This window comes from Nothobranchius furzeri, chromosome 6 (genome assembly GCF_043380555.1).
Source record: "Nothobranchius furzeri strain GRZ-AD chromosome 6, NfurGRZ-RIMD1, whole genome shotgun sequence".
NCBI classification, from domain to species: domain Eukaryota; kingdom Metazoa; phylum Chordata; class Actinopteri; order Cyprinodontiformes; family Nothobranchiidae; genus Nothobranchius; species Nothobranchius furzeri.
In genome coordinates this window covers 66478562-66498138 of record NC_091746.1, presented here as the reverse complement: position 1 = coordinate 66498138, position 19577 = coordinate 66478562, and the positions used below count along the sequence as shown (strand labels likewise).

At 42.5% G+C, this 19577-nt stretch overlaps 2 protein-coding genes across 3 annotated transcripts in view; one reads left to right on the top strand and one right to left on the bottom strand.

The window, feature by feature from the left end:
- The window catches only part of fbp1b (fructose-1,6-bisphosphatase 1b), a 291591-nt gene that overhangs the window by 84690 nt on the left and 187324 nt on the right, over positions 1–19577 (top strand). The window lies entirely within an intron of this gene.
- ankra2 (ankyrin repeat, family A (RFXANK-like), 2) lies at positions 1033–18523 on the bottom strand. Of its 2 annotated transcripts, none has more exons than XM_070552454.1 (9): positions 18400–18523; positions 17922–18219; positions 17670–17828; positions 17534–17599; positions 7694–7791; positions 7497–7622; positions 7306–7372; positions 7141–7221; positions 1033–1258 (listed from the first exon to the last, which is right to left on the bottom strand). In XM_070552454.1, exons 2-9 carry the CDS (start codon positions 18214–18216, stop codon positions 1203–1205), a joined length of 948 nt encoding a protein of 315 aa, XP_070408555.1. In that variant the 5' UTR covers positions 18217–18219; positions 18400–18523; the 3' UTR covers positions 1033–1202. The 2 variants fall into 2 exon arrangements, with proteins under 2 accessions (XP_070408555.1, XP_070408556.1); XM_070552455.1 differs by having other exon boundaries at positions 18472–18488.

The window sequence follows — 19577 nt, the reverse complement described above, 5'->3', positions numbered from 1 at the left end:
AAACAGATAAATGACACAGAAGCCATATTTCATCACCTAATTTAATGACAGATTTAACGCACAAATAACTGCTTACGACACATCAGAAAACACCACAATCCTCTTCTGGGGTATTTCAGTGCAGTGTGCGGTCTTTTAAAATTCACAACTCACATAAACATCACAACACGGCAAACAAACAAATGTTAAAATACTCTAATAAATAAATAAATCCAGAACAGTCAACACAAAAGTCAGTAAATAAACAACAAATAGCTTCATATAACCACGCCTGTACCTCAGAGATGTGCTTGCCATGGCAACCAGAAAAAAAACAAGAGACCATGATGGTGTTACGTCAGTTTCCTTATTTACCATTAATAAATATGCTTAATATGTTGTTATAAACACCCTTAGAAAAGAGGTATTAAATTATGAATAGTTAAAAATAACCGACACAACTGGGCTGGTGTGTGTGTGTGTGTGTGTGTGTGTGTGTGTGTGTGTGTGTGTGTGTGTGTGTGTGTGTGTGTGTGTGTGTGTGTGTGTGTGTGTGTGTGTGTGTGTGTGTGTGTGTGTGTGTGTGTGTGTGTGTTTCAACTTGAGCCTCAGTGTATCTGGGATTACAAACTCCACGATCTGTTTACAGTAAAGTGCAGAGTATAACACCTCCAACTGAAACTTCACACAGAATAAAACCTTATTGTGCATCAGACACAATCACTGCTGAAATCTCCATTAGTAACAAAACCAATATCTCACCAAACTGTTGAAACACTACATTGAGAGGAAAAAAAAGGGAAAAGTTTCAGTTGGAATCACGCTGAATGTGAAGTTTTATACCCGTTTGGATCAAATGAATACTTGCAAGTTTTCTTGCAACAATTTAGTCTCGAATTGTCAAAATTATATGTCAGTCTGTTTGCAGTTTAACACAATTTGGTCACAGTCTGCTGCCAAAGTCGTGAAACTTTCGGACTCAAATGAAACAGACGAGATACGAGCACAGGAAACAACTCCACACCCATTTTCGTAAGTTGTGACATGAGAGCGAAGCCCTGTGAGGAAATCGAGAACTCTCTGGGTATTTGTGAGACATTGTAGAAACAACTTCTTCTTATTTGTCACCATCAGTCAGTCACAGCTCAGTGAGATACTGGGTTCATGATTGTCCAGCACCCAGAGTCATCTCTCCAGGATCAATTCTCCTCCAAAACCACAGCTCACTCTCTGATGGCCATCAGTAGCTTCAGCAGGTGTGCTTCCATCACCTGTTGAACTGAACACACCCACATATGGGTCAGGATGGCACCACAGTCAAAACAAGCAGGTGAACAGTGAAAACAAACTCATCTTGTAATAATAATAATAATAATAATAATAGTAATCATCATCATCAAACTTATATAGCGCTTGTTTGGGACACTCAAAGATGCTTTCATGCACTCTCACATTCACACACTGCTAGTGATGGTAAGCTACTTTTGGGCCATTCCCATCTGTACCGGGTCGGCCCGGGCCGGGTAGCCCCAGTCGGCCCCAGCCTGGCCCGGTTGATTCCACACATCCTTGTCTTAAGCCCATGTGGGCCGATTCTACCCACCAATCAGAGGCTTGCTCTAATGGAAGGTGTGAATTTGCTGTCAGCAGTGGGTGTGTTGGCCCTGGTCGGCCTGAAGCAGACCCCCTCGAGAAGAGGGCTGAGAATGAGCCTTGGTTGGCCCGGAAAAATACCAGGCCACCCAGATATGTAAACAACCTACGCTACCCGGCCCGGGCCGACCCGGTACAGACGGGAATGGCCCATTTGTAGCGACAGCCGCCCTGGGGAGGTCTGACAGAGGCAAGGCTGCCATTTGGCGCCGTCAGCCCCTCTGATCACCACCAACACAGGCAAGTTGGGTGAAGTGTCTTGCCCAAGGACACAACAGCAGAATACCCCTGGCGGGAGCTGGAATCGACCCCATGACCCTCCTATCATGAGGTAACCCGCTCCACCACCTGAGCTACTGCTGCCCCAAATGCAAAGCGACTGCATCTGGCATTGCTGGCTGGGTACAAGCAGGGAGCAGCACTCGGACCTGATGTACCTTAGGTACATAAACACAAAGGGGCTGAAAGCGATTTCAAGTATGAAGGAATGAGTGCGTTGACTTTTCATGCTAAAGGACATTGTGAATGTATGAAGGTGGACATTTTAGTAGGGGTTTGCTTGGAGAAGCAAAGCAACCGGTACATGTTTTGGTCGAGACTGAGCGACAAAGTCTGCAAGATTTTTAACCATTTATAGATTTATTGGCCACTGCTTTACAAATACCGTGATTATTTATTTGTTTACTCAGACACTTGAGATTAACCATCTCATTTACAAGTGTGTGTAGAAAGTATCAATGAAATAAAATACAGAGATGATTTTTGAAGCGTAAAATCAATGGGCTAGAGCAAATAAATAAATAAAAACTTAAAAGGGAACTAAACTCTAAACCATAATTGTCATTGTTGTTGAATAAAGACAGCTTGGGTGGTCAAAAGTACCATGCCAAAGGTCAAAGCCGTGTGTGACCTACTTTTTATGTAAATTAGAAAGTAGAAAAACTTCTGAGCACTCTGTCCCAGTCCCGTCACAAAGTGGAGCCCTTCCTCCACAAACCTGCTCATCACCACCTTATAATAATGAGCTCCACCCCCTGTAGTCTCTGCAGTATATAAACCACACGCACCGCTGGAGGGACGGAAAATGTTAGCTGTAGCTCCAGCTAACTAGGGTTGGGCATCGAGCATCGATTGTAACCGGTTCCAACTTCATTTTTCCTGGAATCGCTCAACGTTTTTGATTTCGATTCCTAGTTTCGATTCCTAGAATGCTGACGGTAGAGGAATCCACGGCCGATCTCTGTGAAAAATAAACGTAATCTGCAAATTGTGATCAACGCTACTCAGAGCTGATCACACCAGCTGTCTGTCTGCAGCACGAGTCCGCCCTCCCCCCACCCGGCGCGCAGTGGCCAGATATAAACAAACGTGTCTGCCGAACTTTTACGCCATAATGTAAACTTTAACTCCTGCAGCGTAGAGGATCTTGTTAAAATACGTCTACACGGTGGAATTAATAGAAGCTTTAAAGACCAAACTCTGGACGGTGTGAGGTGAGTTTGTCTCACTGCAGAAATAAAAACACACACGGAGCATCAGCAGTCAGATGCAGCCGCTCACCAACACTCGTGTGTGTGTGTGTGTGTGTGAGAGCGTCAGAAGGCTGAACAATAGCCTGTAGAATAATTAAAATCATCATGTTAGAGAAGCTTCTCTGTGGTGGACCACACCAGCTTCTGCCACAATTAATACTTATAATAATAATAAATAACATATTTTATTTCCTTTCTGAGCTATTTCTGTTGAGAGTTTTAATGTTTAAATCTGTTAGTTTGTTACTGACAGCAGCTACATTTAGGTTTCCCTTCCTGTTCTGACTAAATGCTGCTGCAGCGTGGAGGTGTAGTTCTCAGTCATCCTGGACATGATCATCCTGAGAGCTTTAGCTGAAAACAGCTGGATGTTTCTGGATATGTTGGAGACATTTAGCCTCTCATCCCAGAGGCTGCTTCCAGACTTTGTGGTCAGAAACAAACACACTGGTTGTGCTGCAAGTCTTTTTCGTTTTTTCTCCGAAACATGTTTTTGTCTAAATGAAGGTGATGTTGTTGTTCATAGAATCAAAATTCATGTTGAAGTTAAGATTATTTCATCAAGTAGGACCTGTGGTTAGCTAACTCATGTAAAACATGTCATGTCTTGAAAGAATCGGAATCGGGAATCGATAGGAACCGAAACTGAAACAAGGAATTGGAATCGGAATCATTCAAAATCAAACGATGACCAACCCTACAGCTAACGCTGTCCTGTTAGCTTATTTTCTGTTTTAGAAGAACAAGAAAAAGGGCTGAGAAATCCTGTTGTGTTCCAGGATGTACTAGTAATAGTAGGAATTTTCAAAAGTTTCCACAAGTTCCCAATATTTTTTAACCAAGTACCAAAAGACTTCAATCCAAATATACAGGGAGTGCAGAATTATTAGGCAAGTTGTATTTTTGAGGAATAATTTTATTATTGAACAACAACCATGTTCTCAATGAACCCAAACAACTCATTAATATCAAAGCTGAATGTTTTTGGAAGTAGTTTTTAGTTTGTTTGTAGTTTTAGCTGTTTTAGGGGGATATCCGTGTGTGCAGGTGACTATTACTGCGCATAATTATTAGGCAACTTAACAAAAAACAAATATATACCTATTTCTATTATTTATTTTTACCAGTGAAACCAATATAACATCTCCACATTCACAAATATACATTTCTGACATTCAAAAACAAATCAGCGACCAATATAGCCACCTTTCTTTGCGAGGACACTCAAAAGCCTGCCATCCATGGATTGTGTCAGTGTTTTGATCTGTTCACCATCAACATTGCGTGCAGCAGCAACCACAGCCTCCCAGACACTGTTCAGAGAGGTGTACCGTTTTCCCTCCTTGTAAATCTCACATTTGATGATGGACCACAGGTTCTCAATGGGGTTCAGATCAGGTGAACAAGGAGGCCATGTCATTAGTTTTTCTTCTTTTACACCCTTTCTTGCCAGCCACGCTGTGGAGTACTTGGACGCGTGTGATGGAGCATTGTCCTGCATGAACATCATGTTTTTCTTGAAGGATGCACACTTCTTCCTGTACCACTGCTTGAAGAAGGTGTCTTCCAGAAACTGGCAGTAGGACTGGGAGTTGAGCTCGACTCCATCCTCAACCCGAAAAGGCCCCACAAGCTCAGCTTTGATGATACCAGCCCAAACCAGTACTCCACCTCCACCTTGCTGGCGTCTGAGTCGGACCGGAGCTCTCTGCACTTTACCAATCCAGCCACGGGCCCATCCATCTGGCCCATCAAGACTCACTCTCATCTCATCAGTCCATAAAACCTTAGAAAAATCAGTCTTGAGATATTTCTTGGCCCAGTCTTGACGTTTCAGCTTGTGTGTCTTGTTCAGTGGTGGTCGTCTTTCAGCCTTTCTTACCTTGGCCATGTCTCTGAGTATTGCACACCTTGTGCTTTTGGGCACTCCAGTGATGTTGCAGCTCTGAAATACGGCCAAACTGGTGGCAAGTGGCATCTTGGCAGCTGCACGCTTGACTTTTCTCAGTTCATGGGCAGTTATTTTGCGCTTTGGTTTGTCCACACGCTTCTTGCGACCCTGTTGACTATTTTGAATGAAACTATTGATTGTTCGATGATCACGCTTCAGAAGCTTTGCAATTTTAAGACTTCTGCATCCCTCTGCAAGATATCTCACTATTTTTGACTTTTCTGAGCCTGTCAAGTCCTTCTTTTGACCCATTTTGCCAAAGGAAAGGAAGTTGCCTAATAATTATGCACACCTGATATAGGGTGTTGATGTCATTAGACCACACCCCTTCTCATTACAGAGATGCACATCACCTAATATGCTTAATTGGTAGTGGGCTTTCGAGCCTATACAGCTTGGAGTAAGACAACATGCATGAAGAGGACGATGTGGACAAAATACTCATTTGCCTAATAATTCTGCACTCCCTGTAGTTGTTTGTGCCGGTCACCGTACAAGAGCATCTTTCTCCAACCTTGGACAATATGATGCAACTGCATCTGAATAGTGGGGCGTCTGGCTCTAAGGCCGTCTGGGGAAACCAACCAATCGGCAAGCAGCTCATTATCATAATCATACTGGGAGGAGTAAACAGGTCTTTTCAGATCAGCTCAAATAGAGAGGTTAGACCTGCATCAAGGCTCCTGGGACTAGTGTTGTCAAAAAAATCGATACCTAGATATAAATCGATACTAAAAGTGGTATCTAAATTAGATATTCCATCCCTGTGGTATCGATATTATGGACTATTATACACAGCCTTCTTCAAGTACACCGACCCGCACGACAGCCAGATGCCGTAAAGCAGCCTCCGCCTCCCAGACAAACAGAAGAAGAAGACCCCACATGGCTATATTGCAATTTCCCACACGAGTTGTCTCCGATCCAAGTTTTGTCTGCCAAATAAATAAACAAAAACATAAACAGCGAATTTGGGAGGCGCTTCACAGCCCAACTTAATTAGCATACCAAGTCCGACACGTAGTTGTATATTCACGCTTATGCGCTTAAAGGAAACTCCCGTTTATTGCAACCCGGACTTAATTTCTAGCATGCAGTACGTTTGTTTACTCACTTTGGCAACTTTGGTGCTACTTGGATTCCCCGGGGTATTTAGATCCATCGGCGAATCGCCGTCAGCGTATATCCATATAACGGGTGCGGACGGGCACCCATGGTGCAGCCTCGAAATAAGACATTATCTGCACCAAAACATCTTCATGTCGAAAGGTTTTGTTAGGAATCATTAACGTGATTCCCCTGTTCGTTTGGAGCGGGTCTGGGATTTCTAGGCGTAAACAGACTAGCCGCGGCTAATCTAACCGGCACTTTTAATGACGTCACTGCCGTGCGCCAATCTGCTTTTATTAAGATTACCGGTAGATGTACCTTTGTCCTACTGTGGAGAAATTTGTTTTCTCCCTTTATTGACCAACAGAGTTGTTCAAAAGTACAGAACAAAACATATGGCATTACAGCTTATGACAAAAATGCACCTTAAACAGAGTTTAAGTAGAAAAACATCACTCTGCAAATAGTGTATATATAGTGAGACAATTCATGATTTAAAGTGTTAACTTTCACCAGTTTTTGTATGCACGTTTAAAAAATGCTGATACTTGAAAGGTTTAAGCACTTTATACACTTAATTATTAACATTTAATTTTTGCAATATAAATTGAGGAATGTTATTTTTTGAATAAATTAGTTCAATAAATTGGTGTTTTTAAATAGTATCGAAATCGAGTTTTTTTTCCCAGTATCGAATCGAGTTTGAAATTTTATTATCGTGACAACCCTACCTGGGACAAGATGAAAGCCTAAAGAAACTTTTTTTGCTTTTTAGAGGCTCAAAACATAGTTTTAGATTGCTGATGAACTGGATAATTTGTCACCTCTAACGGTACATTTGACAGATTTTATTGCTATCTAGTTAAATTTCCTTCCTCAGAGCATTCACTCTATATTTCAGTAATTGTTACGTACCATTTCGATGGCCCATAGCCACAGCCATATCCATGGCATTGAATCCAGAATCGGACTCTACTGTAGGATCAGCTCCACTCTCTGAGGTACATAAATAAAACATGTAACGTCAAAAGAAATGAGCCTTTAAGATGTATTACTACAAAGTTTTTCTTCTCTTCTCACCTAACAAAATCTCCACACAGCGTACGTGGTTTCCATGGACTGCGTACAACAGCGGAGCTCCTCCATTCTGAAACAGACCAAAGGCACGTAGTTTAGTGATAACCAATAGAAAACAACTGGACATCATGGCTGCACTGCATTACTAAAAGGTGCCATTTGTTAAAAATTCAGAAAAGTAAATTAATTCCCACCCAGTCGTATTCATTGACATCCACTCCACAGTCTATAAGCATCTTCACGATGTCGGTGTATCCTTTACTGCAGGCCAGAGACAATGCGCTTTCCCTCCCTTTGGCCAGCAGGTTGGGATCGGCTCCCTGCACGTCAGAATAAACTTATTATTTCTTTTCAGATTTAATAAAAAGGTGATGCTTGTATTCGATCATACATTCTGAAGAAGAAACTCCACAACAGCAATCTGTCCGTGTGCAGCTGCCCACATCAGTGGCGTGAAGCCTTCCTCATCTTGGAGATTAATAACAGTCTCTGTTGACAAATATGCAGCAACAAATTAAATCTTTTATATTTGCAATAAAACTAACAGTCTGAATAAATGATTCTACTTTGTAAATGTCCTTCTTTTATGATTTTACATACAAAGAAGCTAAAAAGCATTTTTTCATGCTACTGTAACATGAAATGTAACATCTTGGTTTTTACTCATACATTTCTACAGTGAATGAATGTAATGGAGTCATTTTTATGCGGGGTAGCTCCAGGTTTGACATAGTGAAATTTAATACCTTCTTAATGCCTTTTCAGTAAAAACGTATGGCCGGGTCCACGGCCGGAAATACTAGGGATGTAAGAAAATATCGATATGGCAATATATCGTGATATTTTCCCCAGCAATATTATATCGATATTCAAAAGCAGTGTATCAGAAATATCGATATGGCAATATATCGTGATATTTTCCCCAGCAATATATCGATATTCAAAAGCAGTGTATCAGAAATATCGATATGGTAATATATCGTGATATTTTTTCCTGCGATTATACATCGAAATTCAAAAGCTGTGTATCTAATTCCTGAAAGAATTTACTTGCAAACATTTGTGTATTTTCTTTTCGTTTTGCGCAATTCAATCGCCACCCGCTAGTTGGCAGCAGTGTGCAGCGGGTTTTGTTTCCACCACTGAAATGTAAATCCCTCCATCATGGTTCAGATACCTCATGTTAAACATGTTACGTATCAGTTTGGACTGTTTATTGAACATTCTTACAATAAATTCAGTAAAAAAAATTGCTTGTAACATCTGACTGAATGTATCGCAATATATCAAGATATATTGTATCGTCTCCCCTGTATCGTGATATGTATCGTATCGCCAGAATTTCAAAAATACACATCCCTAGGAAATACATATCTGCACTTGCAACAGAACACTACCGGTCAAAGGTTTTAGAAACGCCCCGATTTCTCCAGTTATTTATTGTAGTTTAAGTCATTCAAGTCCAATGAATAGTTTGAAATGGTACAAAGTTAAGTGGCGAACTGCCAGAGGTAAAAAAAAAAAGGGCAAGGTTACTCAAAACTGAAAAATAATGTACATTTCAGAATTACACAAAAAGGCCTTTTTCAGGGAACACAGCCGGTCTGCAGCAATGGAGGTTGATCAAGCCTTGAAAGCTGGTGCTGCTAATCCCCACAGGTGTTCCAACTTTTCAGTATTACTTACAACCCCCCCTGTCTGCATAAAAGCAGTGTTGGAACACACTGTGGTACCATACCCTTGTGAGCATCACTTGAACAGTATCTTACTGCAGGTAATAGTGTGTTGCTACAAAAATGGCAAGAAAAAGGCAATAACAATGGAAGAGAGGCCGACCATCATAACACTTAAAAATGTAGGTCTTTCCTACAGAGAAATTACAAAGAAAGTCTAGGTGTCAGTGAGTACAGTTTCCTTCACCATCAAAAGGCTCTCAGACCCTGGGGCAAACTCTGACAGGAAGAGGTCTGGCAGACCCAAAGCCATAACTGCATCAGAGGACACGTTTGTGAGAGTTAACAGCTTGCGTGATAGGCAGCTCACAGGACAACAGCTTAATAGTGGTCGTAGTAAGCAAGTCTCGGTTTAAACTGTGAAGAGAAGACTTCAAGCTGGAGGTTTGACAGCACAAGTTGCAGCAAGAAAGCCACTGCTAAGACGTCAGAATAAGAAAAAGAGGCTTGCCCGGGCCATGAAACACCGCCATTGGACTACTGAAGACTGGAAGAAGGTATTGGACTGATTAATCCAAATGTGAAATCTTCGTTTCATCATGCAGGATCTTTGTATGCCGTCAAGTAGGTGAAAGGATGGTTCCACAGTGTGTGGCGTCAACTGTCAAACATGGAGGAGGAAGTGTGATGGTCTAGGGCTGTTTTGCTGGATCCAGGGTCGGTGACTTGCACCCTGAACCAAAACGGCTACCACAGCGTTCTCCAGCGCCATGCAGCAGTACCCTCTGGTACTGTTCTGTGTTGGTCAGGGGGTTCATCCTACAGCAAGATATGACCCAAAACATAAGTCCAAGCTATGTCTGAACTACCTCAGGAAAAAAGAACAAGATGGTATACCTGAAAATACCTGAGGATTACTTGACCGACACGGACTCCGGGTATTGCCATGGAAACATGTAAACGTTGAGCATTCTAACTAAACAGCACCAGCTATACGGCTTTAATCAAGCAGCTGGGGGTCTCTTTTTTAGTTCTGATATCATTGTAATCCTCGTAGGCATGAATGAATAATTCTTGCTCAGTCTGGGAGAAGAACACACTTTCCTTTCCTTCTATTCTCATTTATCTGGCATCGATTACCCGGGGCTGCCTGACGTGCGTGAGCCTCGCTCCTCACTCCTCGCTTGATTTAGCGAGGACTGAATCTATCTGAGCTTTGCTCGTGGAACCGAAAAGCCCTGCAGTGAACTGGTGTGCTACCATAAGCAAAGCTTTTTTTTAAAAACCTCAAATTTCTGAGCTCGCTTTGTGGAACAGCGCTCTGGCTGCACGGAGGAGGGGTTTGGCTCATCTCAGCACATAAACAGGGAAAGGACCCCCCAGTGCAGTGAAACCCTGAAACGTGAATGAACACGCCCCGAAAATCAAAAACCATAAAGCCAAATGTAAAGTTTGTGGCAGAATATTAACCAAGTGATTTTTATTAATCAAGAAAACAGCTTCACTGTTCGAGGGGACGTGTGGTGAGAATATGTTGCTTACAGACGGGACAAGTGGCAAGCTAGCAGTAGCAAAGCCTGCTAACTCTAGAAGTGTTTATATTGGTATAAACGTTACTGGGTCATTGTGGTTCATATTTAGGCCCGAGCAGCGAAGCGCTGCGAAGGCCTATTGTATCTGCTCCGTTTATTAGGCCCGAGCAGCGAAAGCGCTGCGAAGGCCTCTTGTTTTTGCTCTGATTATTATTATTTTTTGTTATTCCGTGCCCCCTTTGAACAGCTTTTTGGGGACCTTAACATACCCCAAAACTCACAATATTTTGCACACTTGTCAGGCCTGGTGAAAAATTTGATATTTTAAAGGTCCCAAAAAAATCGCAAAGAAAATGGCTGAACAGCGCCCCCTACAAAGTGAAAAAAAACCCTCTCCATAAAGCTTAGTTTATCGTACAGTTATGAAATTTGGTACACTTGTAGTACTCAACAGTCCGCACAGAAAAGTCTCTTGCAACCATGGTCAATATCAAACAGGAAGTCGGCCATTTTGGGTTGAAATGGCGATTTTTTGCCGTTTTTGCCGTTTTTAGGGTCCGTTTCTGATTGGATTGCTCGATCATTTTTCGCACGATCGTCTCAAAAATTGTGTAAAATTGCTCAGAAGGGATGGGCGAACAAAATGAGATAAGGATTCTGAGTTTTCGTATATGTTGAAGGGGCGGAGCCAGGCCTCGAAGTTTGACTACTCGCCAAAAATATTTAAATTGCTATAACTTCATAACTGAATGGAATAGAGTTACCAAACTTTCTGTGGTCATTCGTCATCCACCCACAAAGTAAATTGAAAGGTCGGATGATGACATCACACAAGCCCCGCCCCCTCAGGACCAAAAAGATCAAGTTTTACTGTGAAAGGTCCCAAATTGCCCCATTTCACTTAATCACCACAAATTTGTAGCTGGTAACTCAAGACAAGTGGGGGTTGCTTGGCGTCACTTTATGGGAGTTTTCGGCAGAGGGCGGGGCTGTGGTGGCGCGGCGAATTCAGGCGTACCGCCTTGGCCTTACGTTTGCCTCCCATTTCGTCATTTCCAAAGATATCGTCACGAAACTTCTTGTGAGTGATCCTAGTCCGGCCCCCCAAAAGATCTGATGTGAACATCTGGTGGGCGTGGCCTATTTTCTGAAATAGCGCCCCCTAGGACCATTAAAACTATTAGCCCCAAGCCATGCTTTGACTGAGGATTACGAAATTTGGTACACTAATGTGGTGTCTCAGGACCTACAAAAAAGTCTCTTGGAGTCAAGTTCAAAGTCGCACAGGAAGTCGGCCATTTTGGATCAAGTACGCGATTTAGTGGTTTTCGCACACGTTGTTTGGAGAGTGATGCTCCGTCGCCCTTTTCACCAATCTCCTTCAAACTTCTGCTATATACCCTTAAGACATAGGGGAAAAAATTCAACCGTCGGATTTTTCAAAAGTTGAAAGGTGTGGGCGTGGCTAAGCCTCAAACTTTGACCTGTCGCCACGCTACTCTTTTTTTCACAGCTCCCTACTGGACTCCTTTTACCCAATCACCAGGATTCTGTGGCAAACAGCAGTAGACAAGTTGAGGTTACTTGGTCTCCAGTACTGGCAGGTTTTGAAAAAAGGCGGGGCTTTGGGACCATGGCGAAAATCGCCATCACGCCATGGAAATACGTTTGTCTCTCATTTCTTCAGTTATCGTGATATTGCTACGAAACTTCTGGTGAGTGATCCTAGTCTGAGCTCCAAGAGAAATAGACAGCTGAATTTTGTGGGCGTGGCCTATGTTTTGAAATAGCGCCCCCTAGGACCATTTAAACTATTAGCCCCAAGCCATGCTTTGACTGAGGATTACGAAATTTGGTACACTAATGTGGTGTCTCAGGACCTACAAAAAAGTCTCTTGGAGTCAAGTTCAAAGTCGCACAGGAAGTCGGCCATTTTGGATCAAGTACGCGATTTAGTGGTTTTCGCACACGTTGTTTGGAGAGTGATGCTCCGTCGCCCTTTTCACCAATCTCCTTCAAACTTCTGCTATATACCCTTAAGACATAGGGGAAAAAAATTTAACCGTCGGATTTTTCAAAAGTTGAAAGGTGTGGGCGTGGCTAAGCCTCAAACTTTGACCTGTCGCCACGCTACTCTTTTTTTCACAGCTCCCTACTGGACTCCTTTTACCCAATCACCAGGATTCTGTGGCAAACAGCAGTAGACAAGTTGAGGTTACTTGGTCTCCAGTACTGGCAGGTTTTGAAAAAAGGCGGGGCTTTGGGACCATGGCGAAAATCGCCATCACGCCATGGAAATACGTTTGTCTCATTTCTTCAGTTATCGTGATATTGCTACGAAACTTCTGGTGAGTGATCCTAGTCTGAGCTCCAAGAGAAATAGACAGCTGAAGTTTGTGGGCGTGGCCTATATTCTTAAATAGCGCCCCCTAGAGCCATTAAAACTTTCAGCCCCAAGCCATGCTTTGACTGAGGATTACGAAATTTGGTACACTAATGTGGGGTCTCAGGACCTACAAAAAAGTCTCTTGGAGCCAAGCGTAAAGTCGCACAGGAAGTCGGCCATTTTGGTGCAAGTACGTGATTTAGTGGTTTTCGCACACATTGTTTGGAGAGTGATGCTCCGTCGCCCTTTTCACCAATCACCTTCAAACTTCTGCAATACACTCTTAAGACATAGGGGAAAAAATTCAACCGTCGGATTTTTCAAAAGTTGAAAGGTGTGGGCGTGGCTAAGCCTCAAACGTTGACCTTTCGCCATTACTTTACTTGACTTAATAACTCCCATGTGCATGATCAGATCTTTTTCGAACTTTGTCTGTGTGATCATTGACCATATCTGTAAACAATGACAATGTGGACAGCTGACATCACCTAAGCCCCGCCCCCTGACTACAGGAATTTATTTTTTATGCTGAAATGCCCATATTTGTCCCCTCTAATTTAGTCAACATGACCCTAAGGTCATGCACTGTCTTCATGATGCTGTAATGACCATTCAGATCTGATAGCTTTCCAGAAAGGGAGGGGCTTTGATGCCATGGCGAATTCTGGCGTAACGCCGTAATCTTAATATTCAATTTAATGGTGAGCTCAGAGGGGATGCTGAGTCAGGGTGAGGTGCAGACTAGGAGGCCATTCGCGGTTTCTGGTGTCGGGGTGGTTGACGTTTCTGTTCTGTCAGACGTGCACTGGTGCGACGGCAGACCGGAGCGGCGCGGAGCTGCGAGGGCCGAACGACGCTGCTTGCAGCTTTAATTATTATTACGCTTTCTTTTTTCTTCCGCGTCTTTGGGTGGCCTTTAGGGGGTCTTAGCATATCCAAAAAGTCACCAAATTCTGGCCCAATATAGAAAGTGCGTGAAATTTACGTATTTCACTGGCGATGTGAAAGTTGATAAAAAAGTGGCTCGACAGCGCCCCCTAAAGAGTGAAAAATACCCCTCTCCATAAAGCTTAGTTTATCGTACAGTTATGAAATTTGGTATACTGGTACTACTCAACAGTCCGCACAAAAAAGCCTCTTGCAACCATGGTCAATATAAAACAGGAAGTCGGCCATTTTGGGTTGAAATGGCGATTTTTAGCCGTTTTGGCCATTTCTAGGGTCTATATTTGGTTGAACAGTTTCGTCATTTTTCGTACCATAGTCTCAAAAATAGTGTGCCATCGAACAGAAGCGATGGACGCTTCAAATGAGAAAATAAAATTGACTTTTCGTAAATACTGAAGGGGCGGGGCCAGGCCTCAAAGTTCGAGCACTCGCCAAAAAAATTCAAATTGCTATAATTTCACAAATGAAAGAATTACAGTTAAAGTAACTTTCTATGGATAATCGTCATCGCCCCCCGAAGACAAATGAATGGTCGCTGGATGATGTCACACAAGCCCCGCCCCCTCAGGACTTAAAACGTCAAGTTTTACTGGGAAATTTTCCAAAATTCGCCCTGTCGAATAATCAGCCCGAATTTGTAGCAGGTAACTGAAGAGAAGTTGGCGTTGCTTGACGTCACTTTATGGGTGTTTTCTGCAGAAGGCGGGGCTGTGGCGACGCGGCGAAGTCAGGCGTACCGCCGTGACCATACATGTGCCTCCCATGTCGTCATTTCTATAGATACAGTCACGAAACGTCTTGTGAGTGATCCTAGTCCGGCCCCCCAAAAGATCTCATGTGAACATCAAATGGGCGTGGCCTATTTTCTGAAATAGCGCCCCCTAGGTCCATTAAAACTGTCAGCCCCAAGCCATGCTTTGACTGAGGAGTACGAAATTTGGTACACTAATGTGGGGTCTCAGGACCTACAAAAAAGTCTCTTTGAGCCAAGTGCAAAGTCGCACAGGAAGTCGGCCATTTTGGTCCAATTACTCGATTTAGTGGTTTTCACACACGTTATTAGGAGAATGATGTCTCGTCGTCCTTTCCACCTATCACCTTCAAACTCCTGCTATATAATCTTAAGACATAGAGGAAAAAATTCAGCCGTCGGATTTTATACAAGTATAAAGGTGTGGGCGTGGCTAAGCCTCAAACTTTGACCTTTCGCCATTACATTACTTGACTTAACAACTCCCATGTGCATGATCAGATCTATATCAAACTCCGTCTGTGTGATCATTGACCACATCTCAAGACAATGACAATGTGGACAGCTGACATCACCTATGCCCCACCCCCTGACTACAGGAAGTCTATTTTTTAATGGTGAAATGCCCATATTTGTCCCCTCTACTTTAGTCAACATGACACTAAGGTCATGCACGGTCTTCATGATGTTGTAATGACCATTCAGATCTGATAGCTTTTCAGAAAGGGAAGGGCTTTGATGCCACGGCGAATTCTGGCGTGACGCCGTGACCTTACGTTTGACTGTAACTTCCACTAACAACCTCCGATCTGCCCGAGACTGAACATGGCAATCAACAATCATGCCCTTTATTCAACGAGGCACACACCGTTGGTGAAAGTTGTGTAATGTCACCACAGCGCCCCCTACACACCATTAAAACTGTAATAACTCCTACAGACGAGGTCGTAACTGCACCAAACTTGCTATGTGTACTCACACAATGGCACCCACCACAGTCCTGTGGTAAGTTGTTGATATTGCTTTAGCTCCGCCCCCTGACAGATATTAGGCCCTTAATAACACATGCATGATGCAATTCACACCAAACTGCACACAAATGACTGTCATCAACCTACAAACTTCTTCATGGAATAATTCTTAAATTTGGGACAGCGCCCCCTAGATACAAAAAACCTTTGTAACTTCTGCAAAAAAGTTCCAAACTACATCAAACATTGTGGGAGTCATCACACATCTGCAATCAACACATGTATGTGATCACTTGTTCAATTCACTTTAACTCCACCCACTTACAGCTTTTTGTCTCTAGATGACCCATGCAACGTTTGATTGATTCCAAATTAACAGAAAACCATCTTTGATGACCAAAGATGACCTCTATGGCATTTACTTGTAAATGGTCACAACGCCCCCTAGATGGGTTCAAACTTTATTAACTTCTAAAGTCAAAGTCAGAATGGCATTATACTTGGCTTGTGACATCACGTGACTGCACCAAACACATTGATGTGGTTGTTGATTCAAATCCCTGTAGCTCCGCCCCTTTCAGCTCACTGGCTTTAGATAACACACACAACGTCCGTTTGATGCCAAAATAACAGAAAACTGTCCTTGTCAACCAAAGCTGACCTCAATGGGATTTTTCTGTAATTGATCACAGCGCCCCCTAGATAACTTTAACTTTCGAAAACTTTAATAAATATGGGCAAAAAAGCACTAAAGTTGGTCTGTGTCATCACACCAACAGTGTGCTAAAGATAAAGTATGCCCTAGTGGTGAGACATGTAATATAATGGTAGGCTCGGAGGGGATGCTGATTCAGGGTGAGGTGTGGATGAGGTGACTGTTAGCTTTTCTTGGTGTCAGGGTGGTGGACGTTTCAGTCCGTGGACGTGCCCTGGTGCCCCGTGCTGCCGGCCAGGACGGAGCGGCGGGGAGTTGGGTTTGGAGAGCATCGGGGATGGAGCGGAGGGGGTGCGGAAGGAGGGTGAGCATCTTCGCTGCGAGGGCCGAACGACGCTGCTTGCAGCTTTAATTGAAATTACTCCTGGAAGAGGAGCAACAATACCAGTCGCACGCTCCTGTAGGTGTTGTTCTGGATTGCGACAGTTCCAAATTGTGACTGGGATCCACGACAACAAGTGCGGTGTCATAATGTGCATTTCGCTGCATTGCTTTATTTACAAATAACAAATCTAATAGCATATTTATCACGAAATGTAAGTGTTAACTATTTCTAAAATGAAATATAACATCAAGAAATGTAAAAAAAAAAAATGTCCCTTTTCTGAAATTTAAAGAGGGACTGCCCACCATCAGAAAATGTAACTCCACCCCTAGTCAAGATTTGAAAAATGCCATGAAAGTGGGCGTTGCCAGGAGGCACAGATTGGCATGGCCAAGTGTGGGGAATTTCCATCCTGGGAGGGAGGGGGAGTGGGAGGAGACTGTATCGGTGATGTGAAATTGTATGAGCCCCAGTCAGTCACAAGTTTAAAATGCAGTAGCCGCTGTTCTGCCACAGGGGGCAGCACGAAGACGTGTTTAGACCTAGATTACACATTTAATCAAGTTTACACAAACGTGTCAAAAAATGCACAGAAATAGAAAGATTGTATTTGTAAAGACCCAATTATACAGTTTATAAGCAAAAAAAAAAGTTATTTGGGAGTTTAGTTACTCTTTAATACTTTTTCCCTGAAATGTAATACTTTTAAGGCCTTAAATTTGGCTATCCTGAACTGAATGTTTTAACACTTTTAATAGCCCGTGGCTACCCTGTTATTGCTTTGGGCTATCTGTATGAAGACACTTTAAGATGTGGACATTTATAAATAAACGAATAAAAGATTTTAAAATAAAGTAAACAAAAGCACTCTTTCAGTTCAGACCAAGACACTGGTAGTTTTGAGTGTTCGTGGGTTAGGGCTAGTCCTACCTTGTTCAATCCTGCTGGCCAAAAACACCATTTCTCCTTGGGCCGCCAGCTGATGAATGGACAGAGCTGAAAAATAAAACAAAACATGAGGTGGCTACAGCAGAAAAGTCTAAATCCACATCTTAAACATACTTACAGTGAACTAAGAGAGGTGTGGAGGAAACCTCGTTTCCACGGTGTTTGTTGGTGAGGGTTGTGGACTGTTTGATGGGGGAGAAGTGTTTGGTGGTGGATGGTGTATACACGTGGCGGACTTGTATTCCAGGTGTGGGAGAAGTCTGGATGTTACACTCAGCTGAAAGACAGAAAACATTTATAACCAGGTTTAACTCTAAGACCAGCTACTCCGATTATTTATGACACAAATTATCAACTTGTTTTTCCTTACCTTTAAATAAAACAGAAGCCACCTCCAGGTCAGAGTTAACCTGGTCCTGGATGTTCTTGCTGTCCTCTTCGTTGAGAGACTTCACAAATCTGGAGCAAACGTTCATGTCAAATCGGTTGGGAAGGATGAACTTGATGCCCATGGCCACATTCTGGGGGTTGGTGTCATCAGAGATCGCGCCCACCGTCTGCTCCGTCTTTATGGTACTCAGGTCGGGCATCACGCAGATCCTGTCCACATCCTCGGAGACCAGAGGACAGTCTAGCGTGCCGTTGGCTGGTGCCACGTTCTCCATCCTCTAACGGGGCACCACGGGTTAACAAACCGAGACAATAATACAACGAATAACTTCACAACTCAAACACGAAAGGGAAAGATGATGCGGCTCACATCTGTTAGCCACGTATTAGCATGATAGCTATTGTTATCGTAATGTGTCGTTACTAATTAGAGATATGTGGAAAAAAGACATATTTACACTTTATGCGCATAAACCTTTAAAAGTTGTGTTTTACTCGTCTGAAGTTCTTGTTTGATGCGGTATTTTCACCTCAAGCAAGCTTGTGTCGGCGTTTTGATAAATGTGCGCATGCGCAGATTTCTTCTTTAGTCATTTATTTCGGGTTGCCACTTATTATTATAAGTGCATTATCGCCACCTACTGGAGTAAAGTTGAATGGTCAAGTGGGGTGAATTGATTTCGTAATTTTTTTTCCCCAGAAAGTCATCTAACTATGAAATGTCTTCTTCTTCTTCTTCTTATTATTATTATTATTATTATTATTATTATTATTATTATTATTATTATTATTATGACTAAGCTGAATTTGTTCTCTTTATTATAATTCTTCCGCGGACATTAATGCGACTCTAACGGCAGCGTGCACTGCACTCCCACTAACTATACATCAAAACGAGCTGCTTGGTCATTGGGAATGTGTTCTTTCTTTTATTATTAGCAAATAACATTGAAATATGTGTCATCCAGATATCACGAGGTGATTACCCTAAAGTCTCCCCAACGTCATCATTTTTGGTTGTTCACCCCAATGTGACTGACCAGGTTCCTTTTAAAAGTGTTTCTACTAAGGAAGGCTATTGACTATAATAATAATCCAGTTCAGTTTTCTCCTTCAAATCCTCCTCCCTCTCCTGCATAAAATCAATAATCCCAAAAGGTTTAACAGAAAGCTTGAGACTTGTTTAAAGCTTCATCAAGTCAAGGAGGCTAAATATTTTCTTCTAACTGGCTAAAATGAACACAGTTACAGTGAAGCCATTGGAGTGCAGCAACTACCCATCTGCCCTTCATTTCAAACACCTGTTGGAAATATAGTACTGTTCTGTTTATTGCCAGCAGAGGGCGCAAATTCCCAATTCTTTCAAGAAAACGACGTATTTGGAAGAATTTAGATACAGTGCTCCTACTGAGGAAGTATTTTAACTTTATTAATCCAGTTCCATCTTTTCCTTCAAATACTCCCGCTTTTGCTCTATAATGTATTAATTCCCAAAACGTTTAAAAGATAGATAAACATTTTTTAAAGCTTAATTAAGACAAGAACAATGTTTTAGCATCCTTGTCTTAATGAAGCTTTAAAAAAGTATTGATCTATATTTCAGTCCTTTTAGGAACGTTAATTTTATGGAAGAGAA